A 24325-nucleotide genomic window follows, 5' to 3' on the forward strand; every position below is an offset into this window, starting at 1 on the left:
AACTGCCAACACCAACCTGTATGTCAGGAAGATATGGAGTGGGGAGGTGGGATTTGAGTCTTTCAGTTGCTGTGAATTGCTGGAAATGGACATCAGTTGAGACCTTGGTAGCACTGAAACCCATTAAACACTGATTTTTAAGTCTTTGTTAAGACAGTTCATAGAAAAGCCAGAGGGAAGATGAGCAGTAATTGCGTTAGGCTGCAAGTTGTTGTAATTTGGCAAGTGAGAAAGGGAGAGTGAATCGCTAAGCTTCTAAGCAGAAATTGAGTGGATACTTGTAAGGTGGGAAAAGATTCCGGGCTTGGTCAATGAGGTGAGAGATTCCTCTTTCCAAGAGTTAGCATAGGCACAGTGTGGGAATCCTGGGAATCTATAGTCAGCTGTTATCTTTGTTTTTCAGAGCTTAAAACATTGGCGGAAGAAAAGTGAAAGTTGAAGATAGACTGCTGAGTGAAACAATGCCTACAGCACATCATACTTCTTGGAGAGTTCTTTCTATTTTAATTTATTAGGCAATGTGAACAACATCTCATTGGAACCTTCCTGTCTGGACTTCTCCATTATTCCAGTGAGTAATTTTATTTATTTTACCTCCGTTTTAAAGACTCAATAATTGTTGTAACGATTCCACTAATCTCCCAGAATGCCCCTCTGAGTGGTTGCACCATGTTGGGAGTGTTGCTAATTTCTGTGGACCAGAATGCTCCTGGGTTTGAGCTGTGGTCTGGGCTAATTATATTGGGATCAAATAGCTTGATTCAGGGCCCCCAGTTTGAAAGGAGAAGCCTTTCAATCAAGCCTTTTGCCCATGCTCACTCTGCCATAAATTGCAGAACTAGGGGCTGAGTGATTAGCTCTGCTGTCTCACAGCGCCAAAGAACCAGGTTTAATTCCACCCTCTGGCAACTGTTCATGTTGGGTTTGCACATTTCTCCCAGTGTCTGCGTGGGTTTCCTCTGGGTGCACCAGTTTCCTCCCATAGTCTAATGATGTGCAAGTTAGGTGGATTGGCCGTGCTAAATTGTCCATTGTGTCCAGGGGTGTGCAGGCTCGGTGGATTAGCCATAGGAAGTGTGTGGTTACGGGTATAGGGTAAGGAATTGGATCTGGGTGGGAAGGTCTTTTGAGGCTCAGTGTGGACTTGATGGGCCAAATGGCTTGCTTCCACTCTGTAGGGAGTCTATGATTCTATGTCAAACCAGGATTGGACTTGAAGCAGGGCTCCCTTATCATTAATAAGGTGCTCAATGTTTCTTTTGTGCACCTTCCCTTCACCCTAATGCTGGCTGTGCTTTCAGCTGCGTTGGTCCTAAGCTCTGAAATTCTTTCTCTAAAACATTCCACTATCTCATGGGAACATGGGGACAGAGCAACATAGGACTTTAGATCAGAACTAGACCTTTCAGCGCTGTGAACCTGCCCTGACCTTCAACAAGATCATGGCTGATCTGGTTGTGGGCTCAATGGAACATTTCTGTCTGCAACTTTCCATCCCTACTAGCCCTTTGCCACCCATGACTAGTGCTCAGGAAAACTATTAGACCATTCTGTCCTTCCTTTAAGATGCTGCTGAAGCCCTATCTGTTTGACCACGTTTTTGGTAAATTGCCCTAATATCTCTGCTTTTGTTTGGTGACCTATTTATATCTTTGTGAAGGGTGTTGAGATGTTGTACTATTTAAAGGTCCAGTATTGATGCAAGTTGGTCTTGTAATGAGAACCTTGAAGAACGAACAAAGCAACCAGGCAGCCGCAGAACCACAGAATGACAGGGAGGAGTGAAGTGGCAAACACTGGATGATGACAGTTGCCTCAAACTACACCCTCCTAACACTTGCTTTGTAAAAATAATCTTAACAAAGGGGATGTTAAATATATTCGCTGAAATGCTTTGTGAAATTATTATGGTCACGTGGTTCCAACTTGGTCAAAGTCTATATTTGTGAATGGAGAGGTTTAAGTGACAGGCTAGTGAACAGCAGCATAACTGAACGAATACAAACACCGGCAAGAGATATGGTGTTCGAGTGATGTTGCGATGTGATTGTGAGAACCTATAGATTGCAGGGGGGAGAGAAGATCCAAGTTTTGATTTCAGTATATTTGACATGGAGGAAGCCTTTATTGGTTGACTCCTGTTTGTACCACATGATCTTGCGAGGCAAACTTTATTTCCCCCATATTTTACACCATCAAGTCACTCACAGGTGATTTATTAACTGAATGGTTTTTCTGTCACATGAGATGGTCATTTGTGGCTAAGTTGTGGGCTATAACTGGAGAAGGCTTTTCAGCTTGATTCGCTTTTTGAAAACTCTTCAAATAATCGTTCGAAACAAGCTTGCAAACTGAATTCGAATTATGCTACATTCAGGCAATTTGACTATAGAAAGACAGGAGTCACCTGAGAAACGTTTGTCTTTTCTGTTCCTCCTTTCTCTCTTCTTCCCTTAATCTTCTCCATTAATTCACGTCACTATTTCAAGTCTCTTCTCAGAGTTTAACAACAGTGAAAGTTATTCCTGAGCTGTACCAGGTACTATCATTAGGTTATGGTGTTGTAAAGGAGAATGCACCTCTTTTGTTGCTGACCCCAGTCAATATCCACCCAACATTTCCAGAGGGGGTCTCTGTCTAATTTCCAAATGTGGCGTCCCATTGACACACCCATTCTGAAAAGCCCTAAATTTGTTCCATTGTGGTAAAAATAATTATCGGGTTTTCTTTTTCCCTTCTATACCTCATTAAACTTTGCTTCCATGCCTTGATCACACTTTATACAATGATAAACCTCTAAATATCAGTTCTAATGTTACCATATTTCATTGAAAGCCACCCCTTCCACTCATTAGTACCTCAAAATGGTCACTTGAGAGGTGCTGCTCTCAGGTTAAAAAGCTACCAGTTTCTCTAATCTTTCCTTGTAACTCAAATCTTTGGGAGAGAAGATGTACATAGATCCTTGAAAGTTGCCCCCAGGTTGATAGGGTTGTTAAGAAGGCATACGGTGTATGAGCTTTTACTGATAGAGGAATTGAGTTTTGGAGCATCGAGGCCATGCTGCAGCTGTACAAAACTCTGGTGCGGCCACACTTGGAGTATTTTATACAGTTTTGGTCACCGCATTATGGGAAGGATGTGGAAGCTTTGGAAAGGGTGCAAAAGAGATTTACTAGGATGTTGCCTGGTATGGAAGGAAGGCCTTATGAGGAAAGGCTGAGGGACTTCAGGTTGTTTTCTTTAGAGAGAGGGTTGAGAGGTGACTTAATTGAGACATATAAGATAACCAGAGGGTTAGATAGGGTGGACAGTGAGAGCCTTTTCCCTCTGGTGATGGCTATCAAGAGAGGACATAGCTTTAATTTGAGGGGTGATAGACATAGGGCAGGTGTCAGAGGTAGTCTCTTTACTCAGAGAGTAGTAAGGGCGTGGAAGGCATTGCCTGCAACAATAATAGACTCGCTAACTTTAACGGCATTTAAATGGTTATTGAATAAATATACAGATGAAAATGGAATAGTGTCAGTTAGTTGCGTTTCAGATTGGTTCCACAGGTCGGTGCGAATTCGAGGGCTGAAGGGCCTGTACTGCGCTGAAATGGGCTATGTTCTAAGGTTAGCTCTTAGGATTTTGGATTCTTTCCAGGTGGAGCTTCCAACTCTGGTTTGATGTATTCTGGAGTTTACATCATGGGCCCCTCTGCTACCAACCACCTGCCGAGCCAATCTACCCTTTCCAACATCTCCAATACTGTACTTTTAAGCAGTAGTGTTCAAAGCAATTTTTCAAACTAGGTCATGTTTTGAAAACCCCTATGATTTGCCACTTCTTACAGAAAGAGATTAATTTGAAATTTCTGGAGACTCCAGATTGACCTGGAGAATTGGCAAGCAGGCCTTGAATGGCATCCTTCTGCCCCAGTAATCTGACTGGGCACCTATAGCAATTACAAAGTGATGGTTTGATCACCAGCTCCTCTGACTTGTACTCTATTGCTTGGCTACATACTTTGACAGAGTCATGTAGATGTACATCATGGAATCAGACCTTTTGGTCCAACTCACCCATGTCTACCAGATATTCTATCTAGTCCCATTTGGCAGCACTTGGCCCATATCCCTCTAAACCCTTCCTATTCATATAACCATCCAGCTGCCTTTTAAATGCTGTAGTTGTACCAGTCTCCACCACTTCCTCTGGCAGCTCATTCCATACATGCACCACCCTCTGCGTGAAAAGGTTGCCCCTTAGATCCATTTTAAATTTTTCCCCTCTGTCCTTAAGTCTGTGCCCCCTAGTTTTGGATTCCCCTACCTTGCGGAAAAGACCTTGACTATTCACCCTATCCTTTCCCCTCAAGATTTTATAAACCTGTATAAGATTCACCCTCAGCCTCCGACGCTCCAGGGACAATAGCCCCAGCTTATTCAGCCTCTCCCTATAGCTCAAATCCTCCAACCCTGGCAATATCCTTATAAATTTTTTCCGAACCCTTTCAAGTTTCACCATAGGATAGAGGGTGATACACCTGTGGAGAGAACTTCCTCAGGAAGTGGTGGATACGGACATAATTATGTTTAAACAAATTTGGATGGATACATGAATGGGAAAGGCTTGGAGGGGATATTGGGCCAGGAGCAGACAGGTGGGACTAGTTTAGTTTGTGATTATGTTCGGCGTGGACTAGTTAGACTGAAAGGTCTGTGTCTGAGCTGTATGACTCTATGATGATTCTTACTTTTGATAATCATTGGGTCTGGAATAATTTGTGATTTCTTTAACTTATTCAACACTGTTTATAGAGTTGCGCGTGTGTTGTCCTCTTCCTGAACATGCTAGTTCACTGCATTTGCTTGCTTTGAATGCCACCCACTGTTGTGAATTTTGTAGTTTGTGCTAACAACCTGTAACATCATATCACGGAACAAAATCCAAAATCTCCAACTGGTCGGTCCAAGCTTTGCAAATGCTTTCATTAATAATTCTCCGATATCAGTTCCAGAAATATAGTCCAAATACAAATTCATCACAAAGGATTATTAATGATTAAACAGGTACAAAGCAACCGAATGTAAGTGAGGTTTCATCATCCAGCTGTAAAAGTCATTTTTATTAATTACGACAGAATTTAGTGAAGAAGCATGATCATTCTCATGATGTCAGATTTTAAAAATAGTTCTTTTTAAATCATGTTTTATATCATCTAAGTTGCAAGAATGAAAGATTGTTCTGTGCTTGGATCCATATTTGTTGAACTCACAGGTAGACAGGGTAGTGAAGAAGGATTCCCCTAAATGACTACACTTGCCTTTATTGAGTTTTTGGAAGTACTAGCTTTCAGAACTCTGCTCCTTCAACAGGTAGCTAGTGCTTCCAAATAAACCTGTTGGACTATAACCTGGTGTTGTGTGATTTTTTAACTTTATTGGTAAGTGCATTGAGTATAGGAGTTGAGAGGCCATGTTGTGACATTGGTTAGGCCACTTTTAGAATACTGTGTTCAATTCTGGTCTCCCTGCTATAGAAAAAGATGTTGTGAAACTTGAAAGGGTTCAGAAAAGATTTACAAGGATTTTACTGAGACTTGAGGGTTTAAGTTAAAAGGAGAGGCTGGACAGACTGGGACTTTTTTTTCCCCCCTGAGTGACCTTTTTGGAGGTTTATAAAATCATGAGTGGTATGGATAGGTTGGATGGCCAAGCTCTTTTCCCCACGGTAGTGGAGTGCAAAACTTAGAGGGTGTAGGTTTAAAGTGAGAGGGGAAAGATTTAAAAGGGACCTAAGGGGCAACTTTTTCATGCAGAGGATTGTGCATGTATGGAAGGAGCTGCCAGAGGAGGTGATAGCAGCTGGTACAATTCCAACATTTATAAGTCATCCGGAAGGATATATGAATAGGCAGGACCTAAGAGGGATTTGGGCCAAATGCTGGCAAATGGGACTAGATCAGTTTTGGGTGTCTGGTCAGAATGGACAAGTTGGACTGAAGGGCCTGTTCCCATGTTGAACATCTCTATAACTCTGTGAGCTCATTGACTACTAGCAATCCCCACTACTTGGATTTGCTAAGCCTTGGTAATTAGTTCCTATAAGAAATTGCACACAAGAAAAAAAATTAACTTTGAGGTTTATGGTGCAACTATTGGTGATTCAACTCCGTAATCAGGCTGGTGGGTGGGTAAGGAGGAGACTGTGTGCAATCTGATGTGGGAGCATTTATTTTATCCATTGACAGTAATGGAAGGGAAATCAGCTGAATTTTGTGATAGTAATTAAGGAACGGTGCCTCGAAATCTTTACCTCAAAACTCTAAAACGGAAGGTGTCTAGCTTTTTTCTAAAAAAAGTTGCAAGATAGTCAGTCTTGGTTCCTGTTTTTTTCAAAAGTAACACACACAGCTATATAGGCCAAGCCATTCAAGTACACGTGAACATACTTTATCCACAGGCATGCAGAAAATCTCTCACACATACACACAGTTAAAGACATTGGTACATGTATGCAACACAAAGTAGCCTGTGTATAAGTGCAGCTATCGTGTGTGTGTGTGTGTGTGTGTGTGTGTGTTTGGGTGTAGGGGGTCTGTTAATGTGCCATTAAGAGCTAAGTACTCTGGGTCTGTTAGATTGCTGATACCTTGGTGTTCACATCTCTGTTCACCGACAGGATTACAGAATTTGTTCCTAGATTGCTCCCCCTTGGCTGTACAGCAGGACATTGTTTGGGCTCTGATTTTAAACTGTCTTCTGATCAGCAGATTGAATCCTAATTTATCAGGGTTGGATACATTCAGACCCAAAGCTTCTCTCATATCACCATTTTAAAAAAACACTGGGAAAAATCTCTTCTATGTCAATCTGCTATTTTCAATCTGTGGCTCTGCCAAAGAATGATTGCAGCTAATCAATTTCCGCTAGGAATTTGGTTGAGATTTATCAAATCTGGTTCATTTGGAACCTTTTTCCAATGTAAGTTTGACCATGCTATCAATCTTAAAGATTGTCTCTGTGGCAGTGTGATCTCTGTTCGCGTTCCAAATAATTATCATCAAAATCTTTTGACGAATGTTTATGTTCAGCAAGGTTTCATATCAAAGTGGAGTCTGATGAGAGCGCCCTTCTTAGTGCACTGTCTTACAGACTGAATCACATTCCTGCCATATTCCAAAACGTTTCCTGATGCTGTTCTATAATTTGTGCACAAATCTCCTTGAAACCAGCACCTTTTGGGATTTGAGCCTCCAATGACAACTGACAGGATCACACAATGAGATTTCACATTTTAAAAACTTGTAACAAACAAACCAAAAACAACAACAACTAGACATTACTTAAGTAGGTATTTCACTTTATTAGGTAAAAACAATAACTGCAGATGCTGGAAACCAAATTCTGGATTAGTGGTGCTGGAAAAGCACAGCAGTTCAGGCAGCATCCAACGAGCAGTAAAATCGACGTTTCCTGATGAAGGGCTTTTGCCCGAAACGTTGATTTCGCTGCTCGTTGGACGCTGCCTGAACTGCTGTGCTCTTCCAGCACCACCAATCCAGAATTTCACTTTATTAGTTGAATACATGACCAGAAACCTTGAGCTGTGATAATACACTACATCCTTCTCTTCACAGAATTGTATTCTTCGCAGGAATCTGTTTGAATTTAGTACCAGTTTTTAACAGGCTCATTTCTCCTTATTTCACTGAATAGTAAGGTCCAGCATCCATCACAAGTCGTTTTCCTTCATTTTCTGACAATTCCCAAAACAACTTCCAGAAGCAAGACCAACTCAGTGACTTCTCCTGGAGACACAGACAGACACACACCCACCCTCCAGGGTATTTAAATTTTCACTGGTCCTAAGTCTTTAACTAACAATTGTGCTCCCGCCAGAATTCTTGCTGAAATGGAGAACAGTCTTTTCCTCTGAAAGCAGCAAGCACACAACATCCTTTTACAATCAGATGTTAAATCTTCCACTCTATTTTGAAAGGACTCGATCTGGGCCTTGTTGTCCATGATGACAGAGTCCCGTTGATTTAACGCTGGGTGAAACTAGTAGGTGACCACCTGCTCCTTTTTTAAGATTAGAATAAATTCCCTACAGTGTGGAAACAGGCCCTTCGGCCCAACAAGTCCACACCAACCCTCCGAAGAGCAACCCACCCAAAACCATTTCCCTCTGACTAAAGCACCTAACACTACGGGCAATTTAGCATGGCCAATTCACCTGACCTGCACATCTTTGGACTGTGGGAGGAAACCAGAGCACCCAGAGGAAACCCACGCAGACACAGGGAGAATGGGTAGAGTTTGCACAGTCACCCAAGACTGGAATCGAACCTGGGTCCCTGGTGCTGTGAGGCAGCAGTGCTAACCACTGAGCCACCGTGCTGCCCTTAACTGAGGCAAGTCCCAGTATAACCATCTTTATAAAACCTAGCACTGGTAAGATTTATCATAAGGAGCAGTATGAGAACCAACACAGTGATATAATTCCTCCCAGATTGATTAATAATGGAAACAACTTTAATCCATCAGTCTACCTTGAGGATAAGCAGAGCCCTGTCCATCCTCCAAACCTATGGTTCTCATTGTCCACAGGAAATTGGGACAATCGCTCACTCTCCCAATTTCCTGACCGGAGGCAAGGTTAAACTTCTGGCTCTCCTACTGAAGGTCGACCAAGAAATCCTGCAGAACTCCATCTGGACCTTCTACTGGAGCAGACTTGGTCACCTACCACACTTGCAAGTGACAAGGAGCAGCCAGGTTTTGCTCTGATCTCTGTAACTAAGGCATCTGCTTTCCAGGTTTCACAAGTAAAATGGTTAAATCACAAAGTCCGGTTCCCAAGAACAGCAGTTAATATTTATGGAATGCCTTGTAATAAAAGTGGAAATTGACTTGCCATTAATCACTGACCCCTGCTTATTGGAAACAGCAACACCTTTTGCTTTCCTATATACATTTTCTCTTGTCACAGAGAATTATGTCATGTAGGTTCAAGTCATGTAGCTTCAATTACCTCCTCAATTCATCCATTTGCAAATATGCTGCCATCCTTTCATTGTAATTGGGTTAAAATCCTGGACAGCATCACTGTAGGAATTACAATTGTTCAGGTAGGAATCTCCGTACCAACTCCCACCTTGAGGGCAGCTGGATATTTACAGTAACCGCATACAGGCCCCAATTTAAAAAATAAAAAGTAACAGCTTTTGAAAATAATCTTGGAAGTAACCATTTTGATCATCCTCACCATTCCTTCCTTTGCAAAGGAGATTTTCATTGCATTCAGCTGTGCGATCCCAAATCCAAGAAACCTGTCCTGCTGCAGCCTGGACTGCCTTATCAAATTCCGCTGTCGTGGCAACTGGGTACCGGGCAGATTTGCTTAAATCCTGGTTGTGAAACACTGACAGCATCAGCTCGTTGGTTTCCCTGGGCAGATTTAGTTAAGGAGAAGTGATTGGGTGGATTTTCAGGCACATTCAAAGTAGGTTGTGGTGTCTGGTCAGGATGGAGGGCATGTGCCGAGTGCTGTGCTGGGGGTGGCGTCATCCTTGGTGGGGGCACGCAGAGAGGTTGTCCTAGCATTGGCAATAAATGCCAGCCTGGCCAGTGATGCCCATACCTTTAGTACAAAAAAAAAGAACCGAGGATGCTGGAAATCTGAAATGAAAACAGAAGCAGCTGGAGAAACTCTGATAATGAAGCAGTCAATATTCTCAAGCAAAAGACCTGGAAACAAACCTACTCAATTGGCATCCTGTCCACAATATCCTGCCCATCCATCACTGATGCACAGTGGGAGCAATGCTGACCATCTGCAAGATGCACTGCAGCAACTCACTAAGGTCCCTTTGGCACTTTCCAAACCCATGGTCTCTACCATCGAGAAGGAACATGAGGCAGTAGATTCTTGGGAACACCACCCCCTGCAAGTTCCCCTCCAAACCACTCCCTATCTTGACTTGGAAATATATTGCCATCCCCTCATTGTCACTGGGTCAAAATCCTGGAACTTCCTCCCTGACAGCACAGCAGATATACTTACACTCCCACAGCCCTTGTAGTGTAACATGGCAGCAATTTGGAATAGACAGACGTTCCATTCAAAAAGTAAACCTTGAAAAAGGATGACTGTCAACATCTGGGACTCCACACTTTATGACATGGCTTCACATCCACAGACCCTCACCAATCAATTTTTCCATTTTGGACACATTGTGGTGGCTTGAAATGTAGGGAATGTGTGGCAAAGAAAAGAGGCAGTTTGGACCCCCATATCTATATTGTCTGATTAAAGTACAATCTATATTATCCCACCTTTCAGATCTGAAGCCATGTAGGTTCAAATGCAACTCAAAGAGCTTTTTAACAGTGATGCGCAAATGATGCAAGGGTAATTTGAGAGAAACTTTTTCACTCCACTGTATGGAATGCAGTGTCTGGAAAAATGGTGGAGGCAGGTTCAGTCGAGGCATTCAAGAGGGCATTGATTGAATATTGGGATAGAAATGACACGGACAGATATGGGGGAAAGATAGGAGATTGACACCAGGGAATGGAACAGGAGCAGGATCAATGGGCTGAATGACCTCCTTCTAGACCATAACTCTGACAGAAGTTTCGGCCTCTTTCAGGAGGAAACTCTCAGATCCTCACCAGCCTCTTTAAGTGGAAACATTTTCTTCTAACTTCCCTCTACGGTTTCTACTAGTTACTAAGTCCAGATGACCCGGTATTTGACTTCTCTAATAAGGGGGATATCCTATTCACTCTCAAGACGAGAGAGAGAAAATCAGCTGGAAAAGAGATTCACATGCTCCATTAACCAGATGGATCCTTGGTAAAAGCAGACAGGTAGATTTAACTGATGGACTAAGTGAAGGAAGGCTGCAGTGTAGGTGCAGTGTTTGCATTCCCTGAGCCAGAAAGTACTTGTTGTGCCAACAAGGCTAGGAGACCCTTCTGCAGGCAAGTGTAATGCCAGATTTTGAAAACTGCTCAGAAACATTTGAGAGTAATCAGAGAATGTTTTGTTTTATCACCACGGAATCTAGTGTGGAAACAGGCCATTAGGCTCAACAGTCCACACTGACCCTCTGAAGAGTATCCCACCTAGACCCATTTCTTCCTTTATATTTCCCCTTACTAATACACCCAGCCTACACATCTCTGAACACTGTGGGCAATTTAGCTTGGCCAATTCACCGAACCTGCTCACCTTTGGACTATTTCAGTCAGTGGCTTTAATTCTGGGCTCATTGATCAAGGGATCCAGAATATTTCTGGATTGCCCCTGGAGGAGAAAGGAATGTTAATATATATACACATGTGTTTTCAATTAATTGGAGATTTTCACCCATCTCCTCCAATGCTTAACACAGCATCCGACCTTGTCAGTACAAACACTCAAAGGGTCACTGAGAAAAATTCAAACATTTAATGGTTCCTGCTTCGACAAGAATTGTTAAGCTTGAATCGGATTTTCGAACAAACTGTGCATAAAATTGGCCTTGTACAAACATTTGTTCACTAAACTTTCTCCTGTTGCAATAGATTAGATTACTTACAGTGTGGAAACAGGCCCTTCGGCCCAACAAGTCCACACCGACCCGCCGAAGCGCAACCCACCCATACCCCTACATTTACCCCTGACCTAACACTACGGGCAATTTAGCATGGCCAATTCACCTGACCTGCACATCTTTGGACTGTGGGAGGAAACCGGAGCACCCGGAGGAAACCCACGCAGACACGGGGAGAACGTGCAAACTCCACACAGTCAGTCGCCTGAGGCGGGAATTGAACCCCGGGTCTCTGGCGCTGTGAGGCAGCAGTGCTAACCACTGTGCCACCGTGCCGCCCAGAACAAAATAATAATGAGCACAGATTTTGCTCAATAACCCAGTGTTCTTCACTGACAAACATTAGACCACCCATGGTGTCTCCTTCAGTAACAGCTAGCCTTAGTGTAATTTTGAGCCTCCTCAGCATTAGCCTCAACCGCACCGCTCATTCCACCTCCAGTCTATGCTCTGCTGGCTTGTCTCTCCCAGAGTGGCCATGAATTAATGTGAGGGCTCAGTGGTTAGCACTGCAGCCTCACAGCACAAGGAACCCGGGTTCGATTCCTGCCACGGGTGACCGTCTGTGTGGAGTTTGCACGTTCTGCCCTTGTCTGCCTGGGTTTCCTCTGGGTGCTCCGGTTTCCTCCCACAATCCAAAGATGTGCAGGTTAGGGTGAATTGACCATGGGAAATTGCCCCATAGTGTTAGGTTCATTAGTCTGGGGTAAATATAGGGTAAGGGAATGGGTCTGAGTGGGTTACTCTTCGGAGGGTCGGTGGGGACCTGTTGGACCGAAGAGCCTGTTTCCATACTGTAGGGAATCTAATCTAACCTAATATGGTTGTCTTCCAGGAGTGTGGGGAATGTCAGCTGGTGGTTCAAATATCCTACAGGAAACTAGGATTTATAGACAGCATCGAACTTCGAAGTAATGCACAGTATGAAGACTCCATGGATGATCCAGGGCACGACCTTTAAACTCAATACCTGGGTTAGCAAACTCCAGATATTTGCTGTTAATTTTCTGCACATTACTGCAAGAGAAACCCAAGAGAAAGTGGTCGTAGAAGTGTTTAAATTAAGACGTGTGTCTAAATTTTTCTTTGCTGTTCAAAAATATTGGAGATGTGGGGGATAGGTGGTTTGACAGGTTGGGTAACAGTGAGTTAATCTCCAGGAATGTATTCATTGTGAGGTGGCAACTCTAACCATTGCTCCGACACCCGCCAGGACCCCAGGAAACATTGCCACCCCAGGCTCGGGCCATCAGAGGGAATGTTCATTGCCTGACCTGGGGGCAGTGCACCTTGACAGCTACACGTGATTACAAATGTCTTCTGCGTTTCCAGATCTTCGGACGAAACATTTCCTGCGCTGACCCCTTGGCAAGGCTGCCCTTACCTGCTGAGCTGAATGGATATTCCAAAGGCAGAGGTGACCCTCCTCACCAACAGCATCCAGGCATACATGCAAATCAAATGTAAGTACCTAATACCACCTTGGGCTTAAATATTTTAATCATACTTGCCTCTGCCACTTCCCCTGGCAGTTCATTCTACATATGAACCATCCCCTGTGTGAAAAAGTTGCCTGTCAGGCCTTTTTCAAATCTTTATCCTCTCACCTTAAACCTATGCTGTCTAGCTTTGAATTCCCCCACCTGAGGAAAAAGACTTTGCTGTTCACCCTGTCTATGCCCCTCATGATTTTATAAGCCTCTCCATTCATCCCAAATACTGTTTCAGAGTGGAATGCGTCTTCCTGCATCTGAACTCCTGTTGCTACCTGGAAACTGAATGACAAACAAGGTATCTTTAAAGGACATGTTACTCTGTGTCTCATTACAAAACAAGGAGTCACACAACCGCGGGTTATAGTGCAACAGGTTTATTTAAAATCACCAAGCTTTTGGAGCACTGTTTCTTCACCTGACAAAGGAACAGCGCTCTGAAAGCTGGTGATTTTAACTAAATCTGTTGGACCATAACCTGGTGTCATGTGAATTCTGACGTTGTTCCCCCCCCCAATCCAACTCCAGCACCTCCACATCCAAAATAAGGTACTGCGGCTAGCTGGGGAGAAAAAAACAGCCTGATTTAAGTCTTCTATTCTCCCATTACTAACTATTTTCAGTTTGATACTAATATAAATGCACATATCAGTGCACAATGTCAAAACATGCCGAGTGCTTTTCAGTATGTTCCCTCAGAAGAGATGAAAGGCCAATGTTAAAACCTACTGAGGCATTCAGTCCTTCATTGTAGCGGTCCAGTGGTGTAGAGTTATGTTAGTGAACTAATTGAATCTCGAAATCTGAACTAACAATCTAGAAAATATGATTCTAAGTCCCACAGTGGCAGTTTGAGAATCTTACTTTTTAAAAGGAATCTGAAAATAGAAAGTTGGTCTCCGTAAAACTGACAATGAATTAAAAGCAAAATTAAAGCTGGAATAAATTATAGAATCCCTTCAGTGCAGAAAGAGGTCATTTGGCCCATCAAGTCTGCACTACCTCTCTGAAGAGCATCCCACCCAGCCCAATCCCATTCTTTGGGCCCTGGATTTCCCTTGACTAATCTACCTAGCCTTTTACATCCCTGGACACTCTAGCATGGCCAATCCGCCTAACTGCTTATCTTTGGATTGTGGGAGGAAAGCAGAGCACCCAGAGGAAGCCCACACAAATGCGGAGAGAATGTGCAAACTCTGCACAGCCAGTTGCCTGAGGGTGGAATTGAACCCATGTCCCTGGTGCTGAGAGGCAGCAGTGCTAACCACTGAGCCACCGTGCAGCCCATGAAGTTAGCAGGTTGGGCATTAACTGTAGGGAGGTACAGAGCTAGTGTTTCAGAAAAGTTGTCAACCTTCAGCATCTCTCCACAGACCAGCCATGCTTTTCTTGTGTGCTCTGTTTTGTTCCTGTATCAGATTTGCGAATCTGCAGTATTTTCTCCTATTGGATTGTCACAAAGATTGAATTTGTTCACCTATAGCCATTTTATTTTAAACGGAAGGAAATTTACTACCAGCCCTCAGGCTTATCTCAAACATTCAGTCTTGGGAACTGGGTGTCACTTGCAAGACTGAAATACCTTGTCCATCTCTGAATAGCTCTGGAGAAAATGCCAGTGGGTCATGTTCTCGATCTAGAGTTTCATAGACTAGAATCCCTACAGCGTAGAAACTGGGCCTTGGGCGCTACAAGTCCACACTGACCCTTCTGAAGAGTATCCCACCCAACCCATTACTTTACATTTACCCCTAACCTATACATCCCTGAAAGCTATGGGAAATTTAGCATGTCCAATTCACCCTGACCTGCACACCTTTGGACTGTGTGGGAAGAAACCCATGCAGACACTGGGAGAATGTGCAAACTCCACACAGACAGTTGCCCGAGACTGGAATCGAACCTGGGTCGCTGGTGCTGTGGTAACCACTGAGCCACTGTGCCGCCCAAGTTCTGGTCAATGTGAATTCTGTGGGGCTGGTACAAGTGAATTCCGGATTTGCTCACCGTGGCAATGAGGGAGTGACACTATCTTGCCCAGGTTGGAATGGCACAACTTGGAGAGGGGCTTGCATTGATATGACTGGTCTCTGTGATACTGCAGTCGCACATGAATGTAGTTTGTTTTTAAACTGTACTCTTGTGGTCATAGCCATCTACTACAAAAAAAGGCCTACTGCTACCAGGAACAATGAACAAAAATGTCAGACTTGCTACCTTGTGTGAAAATAACTTATCTTTTTTTGAGGCCTCTCTTGAGATTTTCTTGAGAGCTCCTTTTTTGGGGGGGAGCTGAATTCTCATGCACTTTTACGAGGTGATGATGTCATGTATTTGTGTTGATATATGGGAAAATTTGGAAATAGCATAGTTAGAAGAATTAATCAACATCCCTGACAGTGATTAACATTGAACTTAAAGTCACAACATGGAAGGAAGTCATTCATTTCCTGGCTACCACAGTAATTAAATAGCTACAAGATAATAGCTTCAAACTAACTGATGCATGCTAATACACACACAAAGCCATCACCCTAGGCACACCTTCCACTAACAGCTAATGGGTTTCCACTGACCTGTGATTGCAGGAACAGCTGATCACCACTTCCTTCCATTCACTTTAAGGGAAAACTTTCCTCTGATCATCCATGACTAAATTTTCCCAGGTGAATTTGAATGTTGCAACATTGCCGGCAGTGCCCAAGAACAATCCATTGTTTTGGAAAAAAAAAGATTCCCTGTATTCAGAAACATAGGTCCCTATGGGCATGAGTTGTAAGCACATTCCATCTTGAATTCAATGTTCGTGTGGGGCTGGCATTCTGAGAGGGTGTACAGTCCAAGAGGTGATGAAATGTCACGTGAGTCCTGGATGAGAGTCGGTTGTGGCCCAAGTTGCACCTGATCTGGGAAAGGAAAGGTTCAGACAAAAAAAGAAATCACTTAAAGTTAGAAGAAGTCAACAATTGTGCATAATAATAATAAAAAATAATAACCAGCTTCACAATGAGGAGCTGAAAGAATGTAGAACAGTCAATCAAGTTGCCATAGTCTTATCAGACCATAGGGCTGCTCTCTCATTACAGAGAGATGACTGGTGATATAACCTGAGGGCTACCATACTGCAGGTGAAGGGAGAGATTGAGAAGGAGAGTCCTTTATGCTAACCCCAGCTGATGATGGGAATTCAACCACGCTGTTGGCATTACACTGCTTTGCAAAGTAATCATCCAGCCAACTGAACCCCATAGAACAGTGAAGCACGTGGACAGGCCCTGTAGCCCACTATGTTTATGTTGACCTCCATGCCATTCTAAACTAATCCCATCTCCCTGCACAGGGCCCATGCCCCTCTATTCCCTGCCTGTTCATGCATCTGTCTAGATGCCTGTCAAACATTGCTATCATTTCTGCTTCTACCACTGACGGTGCATTCCAGACTCTGTGTCATTTCCTTGCACACGCCCTGTAAACTTTTCCCCTCTCACCTTAAACCCATGCCCCCCACGTTTTAGACATTTCCACCTTGGGGGGGGAAAAAACTTCAACTATCCACCCTATCCATGCCTTTCATAATTTTATATATTTCTATCAGGTTGCCCCACAGCCTCCGATGCTCTAGCAAAAACAATCCAAGTTTGTCTTGTTTATAGCTAATACACTCCTATCAGGCAAAATCCTGGTAAACTCTTTTGCACCCTCTCCAAAGCCTCCATATGCTTCCTATTTTATGGCAACCAGAACTGCACACAGTACTCCAGATGTGGCCTAACTAAAGTTTCACACAGCTGCAACAAGACATGACAACTTTTCTACTCAATGGTCCGATGAAGGTAAGCATGCCCTGTGCCAGCTTTACCAATACGTGTTGCTACTTGCGTGGAGAACATCTGTTAAATTTCAAAGTGCAGCCAAACTGCTCTTCAGAAATCCTGTGTTCTTCTGATTGCTGTTCAAGATTCGGATTAACTAAGCAATTTGATCCTACTGTTTTACAGCAAACCCAGAAAAGGCTGCCTTATACTTCATCACTGGGGTGTGTTTTGGCCTGGTGCTGACTCTCTGCCTGCTGGTAATCCGAATATCATGCCATACCCGCACAGCTGCTTCCCCACCAGCCAAGAAGAAGGTCGAGGAAGGCAGCGAAGAAGAGGATGAGGAGGAAGATGAGGAGGAGGAGGAAGAGGAGGGAGACAGCGTGTTGCCCACGACGACGGACCTGACCCTGGCCAACCACACCCAGCCCCACACCAGCTCCAATGTGAACGTCTTCACTTCGGCCGAGGAACTGGAGCGCGCCCAGCTGCTGGAAGAGCGGGAGCGCATCATCCGTGAGATTTGGCGAAGTGGGCAGCCGGATATTCTGGGCAGCGGCTGCCATCAGTTTGAAATGGAGCTGATGCCCAATGGAGCTCAGAGAGAACACCGAACCTGGAGCCCGACCTCCGAGGGCAAGTACTAGGATGGGAAAGAAGAAATTAGCCTTTCTTTCAAGTGATGATAAAGAGAGAATCTTATCAATTAGCCATGAAAAGCACAGAACCAAAGATGAATAGATAAGAATTTGCACCAGATGGATGGAAATACCAGAAATCGGAAAGCACAAAGAAACAAAATAGAAGCAAAAGACTGCAATATAAAACTTTTTATTTAGTCTAGATTTGTGTTGGTACACCATTATTATGTTAAAGTTACACCTGTCCGATACAGTATATGGACCAGGTGACTCCTTTGATGGGGGAAGAAGTCAATCATTCACCCAGGAAAACTTAATCTGATCAGAAACATTCAGGTATTGACAACCCAACTCTTGTCAAAGAGGCAATGACACGATTACATGCCCTCTTAAATTTGTCGGATTTAACTGTTGCTATAAGAGTAGCCACTGAAACCAGGGAGCATGTTACTCAACTCCCCAATTCCACTTAGACTGTGACCAAATCAAACTTTATATCCTGTAGTTTTTGTATATTCAAAAACAGTATTTTCTGGTGAGCTTGTGAATGCTTGATATTTTAAAGTGTCTAACTGATGCAATGATCTGGACCCATTTCCAGAGCCTCATTGCATATGGTGCTTGGACTCTTTCAGAAATGCACTAGTAGAAAAATGGTACTGGCATTACCCAGAATGGGACCAAGGTGTTACATGTTGCTTACCTGTATAGTCCAATGTGTTCAATGTTGACTTTTCAAATATATCTTGTCTGTATGGTCAGAGAAATATCTGACAAATCTGTATGGACAGATTGTTACATGTGATTTGTTTAAACCAATGCATTGCAAGTAAGGAGTAAGTTGTTTTATGTGACTGAGAAGTACCTTATTGTTGTTTGTTTTAATAATGCAAAGGATATTTGTGACTGAGGCAAGCAGCTGGAATTGAAATTTTATAACAATGTAATACAGTTCTTACTCATAATATTGATATTATTGATAGTGAAAATAAATCCTATTCAAAACATTCAATGCCAAGCAGTTAATGTCTTATAAAAATAAACAGACATCTCATCCCCTCCATATAAAAGACAGCTAATCCTTTAATAGCCTCTTTAAAATAAACCACAAACTCTGAATCCCCTGCAGAGATAGATTTTGAAACTCAACCAACCATTTGGACTAAATAATAACAGCTGTTTGGGAAATCAAACAAAGAACTTGATTGAAACTGTATATCTAAATGGTCCACGTTTTTTGTAACTGACACCAGATGGTTTATTGATCAAAGTAGAAGTTTTGTTTTTAATTCTTACTGACAGATTCTATCTTTTTTTAAATGTTTGAAGACCAAAAGATTTCTCTTTAAAAAACTTCAGATCCTGACATTAAATGGACGGTATCCATCCTTCATATCAACTCTATCAATGTGTGACTCCCACCCTGTGGATTAAGGACCTTGCAGTAGCCCATAGATGGATTGCTCGAGTCTGGGAGGCAGAAGCAGTTTCAATAGTAATTTTCAAAAGGGAATGGGAAAAGCTGAAAGAGAAGAACTGGCTGCCTTCCTTTTGTAGTTCCATCCACTTCTAGAGAGAAGTATGTGGAGTGCACTGGTATACGTGAGGCCTTCTATTACTGCTGGGCATTGCAGGGGCTCCAATGACTTATCTCAGCCCACAACAACATTCCAATTCAAATTTTAAAATTTTATTAGAATATTTGATTTTCAGTGCCCATGAAGTGGCAGATTCTTTTTGATTTGGCTTAATTTGGTTTATTTTGTTTAATATAATTCTTGACTTCATTGATCACAGCATTGACTTTAGGAGTTGGGACATCATGTTGCAGAAGTACAGTACCTAGGTGAGGCTATTATTGAAATACCGGTAATACTGGATATTCACCCTGTTATAGGATGGATATTATTAAATTGGAGAGGGTGAAGAAAAGGATTACCAGGATGATGCTGAGACTGGAGGGTTTCGGTTATAAGGAGGCACTGGATAGGTTGGGACATTTTTCCCTGGAGTATAGGAGGCTGAAGGGTGACCCTTATAGAGGTTGATAAAATCATAAGGGGCACAAATAAGGTGAATAGCAAAGGTCTTTTCTTTACAAGAGGGGAGTTCAAAACTAGAGGGCATAGATTTAAGGTGAGACAGAAAAGTTTTTAAAGTAACCTAAGGTACAACTTTTACATGCAGAATGTAGTCTATAGAATGAATAGACGGAATGAGCTACCAGAGGAAGTGTTGGAGGCTGGTACAATCGCAACATTTAAAAGGTATCTGGATGGATATATGAATAGGAAGGATTTAGTGGTCCAAATGCAAGCCAACAGGACTAATTTAGTTTGGGAAACTGGCTGGCATTGGTGAATTGGACAAAAGGGTCTGTTTCCATGCTGTATGAGCCTGACGCCTGCAGGGCAGTGGGGACAAGTCAGGAATTTAGGTGCTTAGTTCTTTCACCTTCTTCTGTAGCCTTCTCTGAGTCTATAAATCAGTTTTTGAATAATCCCAATCCAACCCACAGGGAGACCCAGCACTAAAGCTCTCTTAATTTGGCACTCAATTGCCAATCACAGAGTGCCATGGAGATTTGGAAACAGCAACCTGATTTGGAATGTAGTGCAGAGGATGATTACCCTGTAGAAAACCTGCACTTACCTGTCCTGGGACTGCTTGATGGGACACTGCAGAGAAAAATATTAGCTTGTTTTGTACCTCACCTGCTTGACACTGTAGCTTCCAAACTGGGATCCATGTTCTTCTCTAGCATTAATATCTCACCTTGATGACCATAAAATGCTGCCTTTGTTTTATGTCCTTCTCTTTCCCATGTATTAATGCTGGTGGGCACCAGCAAGAGACAGAAACTACACATGAATGCCTTAAACATCTTTCAACTGAGGGCCTATTAGTAAGCTGCCATGTTAGCCAATAAGCTGGTTGACTGGTCATAGTTAAAATTCCCTTGACAATATGCCACTGAGGTGGGCCCTACGTTTTACTTAGTGAAGCATCTGACTACGATAGACAGCAAAACTGTTTCAACCCTTTCAGCAAAGCTAACATAGTGGAATTTAAAATAGACTCTCGCACTAAGATAATTCTGAGAAGCAAAATGCGAAGGCTTCATTTGTCCTGGCCTGGCCCTTGATCAGGTGACTGTAGCTCTTTAGGAATTGTTTCCTGTAAAATATTGCATTGTAGCTACACTGCAAGACATTTGTGTGAATTTGGGGTCAGTCCGTTACTGTCTCTGTGGTAATTGAACCCTGTGTGAATGAAGAACTTAAAACAGAGACTTGAGGATTTTCCCAGGAGTATGTCAATGTTGTTCAACACCGTTTCAAGCCCGCAGTGCTTGTTGGAAGGGAAAGTGATGCATTGATTTAAACGGTGTGTGCTTCAAATTCTAAGCTAATAACTCTGTCATTTCAACTGTCACCATTGCTTTAGGTTATATTTTATTTTGCCTAATAAAAACTGTAGTTGAATTAGTACTCATAACGATTCTGCGTATATGTGGAGCTGCCAGATGTGATCAGGAGTCATTTAGGTCTCGTGCAAGGCAGTATTTGCAAGATAGCCTGAAAATGCTGTCCAACCACCCCCTCCCCACCCCCAACACTTCTAACCCCTCCAATAACCAATCCTACCCCCAAAGTGTTTACATCCATCTCCTCATTATGTCTGTTAATGTGTGAGAAGTGTCAGGTGTGGCCTGCAGCAGAACTGGCTGCTAGACTGGTTAAGAGCTACAATCAAGCATGCTGGGAATTTTGGTCAATCTAATTTAAACTCTGACCTCTGTTAAAACTGCAGTCAGGACATTTTGTGACCTGCAATTTTCTGTATTGACAAAATAAGGCAAGAAGAAGGGTTAGTTTAATTAACTTCTGAGTCAGTTCCCTGCCTTTTGTCTGTCACACGAAGGAAGAAGACCTGGGTAAAAGGGTTAAAGTACTCTCTTTCAGATACCACTCTGGGGTGTCAATGAGGCAAGCCATTGAGAGAGATGGAGATCTGTGTTCCTTTGTGAATACAGCATTTGAGAATGTGCTATTTTTCCACTTCTCAGTCTCAGAATCTCTCACACATGAATGTTTCCAGTGACAGCATCTGGTTTTCTTGTGGGCGGATTGAAAAGCAAATTATTTCTTTTTTTTAATCCAGAAGTGCTCTTACACAACTGAACCAGATTTTTTTTCTTTACCCATCCCTAAATCACCTGTGGTATTTTATTTTCCATTTATCAATCACCAGCAGTAAATCACCTGTTGTCCAATTTGATCAGTTTATGTTTGAAGGCTGTTGAGGCCAATACAACCATCGAAGGTGAGGGAGAGGGGGAGAGACAGAGGGGGGAGAGACAGGATCATTTTCTTAGCATGTGGGATGCTGTTGAATCTTAAAGCAGGACAAATTAGAGGAGAATGAAAATATTTTCTGAATCAACCTGTTCAGAGATGTCTTTACACAACTTTGGAACAAGTGGGACTTGAACCTAGTCCTCCCGACTCAGAGATAGGGACACTAACACTGTGTCACAACAGCCCCTATGTCATAGCTGCTTTTTTCCCCTCCCCTGTTTTATGTTTGAAAGTGTTATTACATGCAACTGAATGACTTTCCCACCACCAAGTCACCATGCCTTTTTTTTTAGTTCTTAGCCACCACCCCAGTAATCACCCCATGCACCGTTGAGGTTGTTTAACAGTTTAGTTCACGAAATGCAACCTCCGACCCTCACCATGTGACCACATTCTCCATCGTCACTCACCTCTGGTCTATGATGCTTATAGATTCTGGGTTCCAGGTGGGTGCATTATCACCAGCAACCACCACCTCTCTGGTGGTGCTGTTGAGCAATGGCAGCCCCTGGCAGGTGAGATGCCCTGTCCTTGGGGGTTGGAGGGGTCCTTCATTCTGTGGCCTCCGGCTGTCCCTTTAACTGCTTTATTGATATTTAAGAAGGCACTCCTTCGCTAAAAGGTGCTCTCACTGGATCTCCAGGAGGTGGGCAAGAGTCTGGGATCCCCATAACTTGCATTAAGTTCTGCCAAGACACATAGTGACACACAAAAGAAGATTATGATACAGGCAGATGCAGATAATCACACAACCACAGGTATGAGTGGACACAACAACATAAATATACAGGCATACAAGCCAGAAACGAAACCCAGTAAGACTAGTGAATGACACATTCAAATCTAATTCATCTTGACTACTACAAAATGGAGGACCAGTATGTTCATTTCCAAGTATTACTTCTTTCTTCTACTGGTTCCTCCCTCTGGGAAACAAATGTTCACACAGTTACAGATGTGCACAAACCCACACACTCGCGCGAACACACATAACACATTCACGCACATACCAAGCTTCATATTCCAACAAACATTGCATACACACAAACACAAACACACTGTGAGAACATTCTTCTGTGTGTATGTTCAGATTTAAAAGGTTACATTCACATAAAAAGCTTGAACTACTCATAACTCTGGAGCCTTCAGTTTTAAATCAGAGATGGGATCTGTGCCAAATGGTTCCACATGTTAATTTGGAAAGAAAACGTTTTGCACTGTTAACACTTTCATTGCAGCTTGCCATGACTGTGGGAGACACTGGAGTTCTCAGATTTTTACCGAATGTTGTAAGTCAGATGCAACTTCACATCTGAAGGTTTACAGCAGTAGATGGAGGCCGTTTGACCCATTCAGTTTCTGTACTTAGAGTCATAGAGTAATAGAAACGTACAGCATGAAAACAGACCGTTCAGTCCAACTCATCCATGACAACCAGATATCCCAACCTAATCCAGTCCCACTTGCCAGCACTTGGCCCATATCCCTCTAAACCCTTCCTATTCATTTGCCCATCAAGGTGCCTTTTAAATGTTGCAATTGTACCAGCCTCCACCACTTACTCTGACAGCTCATTCCATACACGTACCATCCTCTGCGTGAAAACGTTGCCCTTTGGGTACCTTTTATATTTTTCCCCTCTCACCCAAAACCTATGCCCTCCAGTTTTGGATTCCCCCACCCCAGGGAAAAGACTTTATCTATCTATCCTATCCATGCCCCTCATGATTTTGTAAACCTCTATAAAATCACCCCTCAGCCTCCGATGCTCCAGGGAAAACAGCTCCAGCCTATTCAACCTCTTCCTATAGCTCAAATCCTCCAACCCTGGCAATATGCTTGTAAATCTTTTCTGAACCCTTTTAAGTTTCACAACATCCTTCCGATAGGAAGGAGACCAGAATTGCACGCAATATTCCAACAGTGGCCTAACCAATGTCCTGTATAGCCACAAAATGACCTCCTAACTCCTGTACTCATTACTCTGACAAATAAAGCAAAGCATACCAAATGCCTTCTTCACTATCCTATCTACCTATGACTCTACTTTCAAGGAGCTATGAACCTAACAAAAGTTACTATTTAATTCAAATAAATATATTCTAACTATGAGCAACTATTATCCATTGCGATATAGCTCTACTGAAACTCTAATCCTCCAATAAACTGCCCTGACACACGCACAACCAGACAAACTAAAAAACAACATTCGTGCCACACTCAGGCTCTAACAAAAGAGAATCTAACCACCACGACATTTGATGGCATTACCATCACTGAGATCCCCCCACTATCAACAAACTGGGGTTACCTTTGACCAAAAACTCAACTGGACTCTCCTCATAAATTCAGAGGATACAAGAGCAGGCCAGAGGTTAGGAATACTGCAGTCAGTGACTCACCTCCTGACTCCACCATCTAC

General features: G+C 42.9%; 1 protein-coding gene across 5 annotated transcripts in view; it reads left to right on the forward strand.

Annotated features, from left to right (window-relative positions):
- eva1ba (eva-1 homolog Ba (C. elegans)) overlaps positions 1 to 21033 on the forward strand; it is a 75003-nt gene extending 53970 nt beyond the window's left edge. For 3 of the 5 annotated variants that reach the window (XM_072548569.1, XM_072548570.1, XM_072548571.1), the window contains exons 2-4: positions 404 to 571; positions 12926 to 13056; positions 17085 to 21033. In XM_072548569.1, the coding sequence (XP_072404670.1) occupies positions 12990 to 13056; positions 17085 to 17548 (531 nt within the window). In that variant the 5' untranslated portion in view covers positions 404 to 571; positions 12926 to 12989 and the 3' untranslated portion in view covers positions 17549 to 21033. The remainder of the gene's footprint in view (positions 1 to 403; positions 572 to 12925; positions 13057 to 17084) is intronic. The other 2 variants (XM_072548572.1, XM_072548573.1) reach the window with 1 other exon arrangement.
- The last annotated feature ends 3292 nt before the right edge of the window (positions 21034 to 24325 follow it).

This window comes from Chiloscyllium punctatum, chromosome 27, assembly GCF_047496795.1.
Source record: "Chiloscyllium punctatum isolate Juve2018m chromosome 27, sChiPun1.3, whole genome shotgun sequence".
Classification (NCBI taxonomy): Eukaryota; Metazoa; Chordata; class Chondrichthyes; order Orectolobiformes; family Hemiscylliidae; genus Chiloscyllium; species Chiloscyllium punctatum.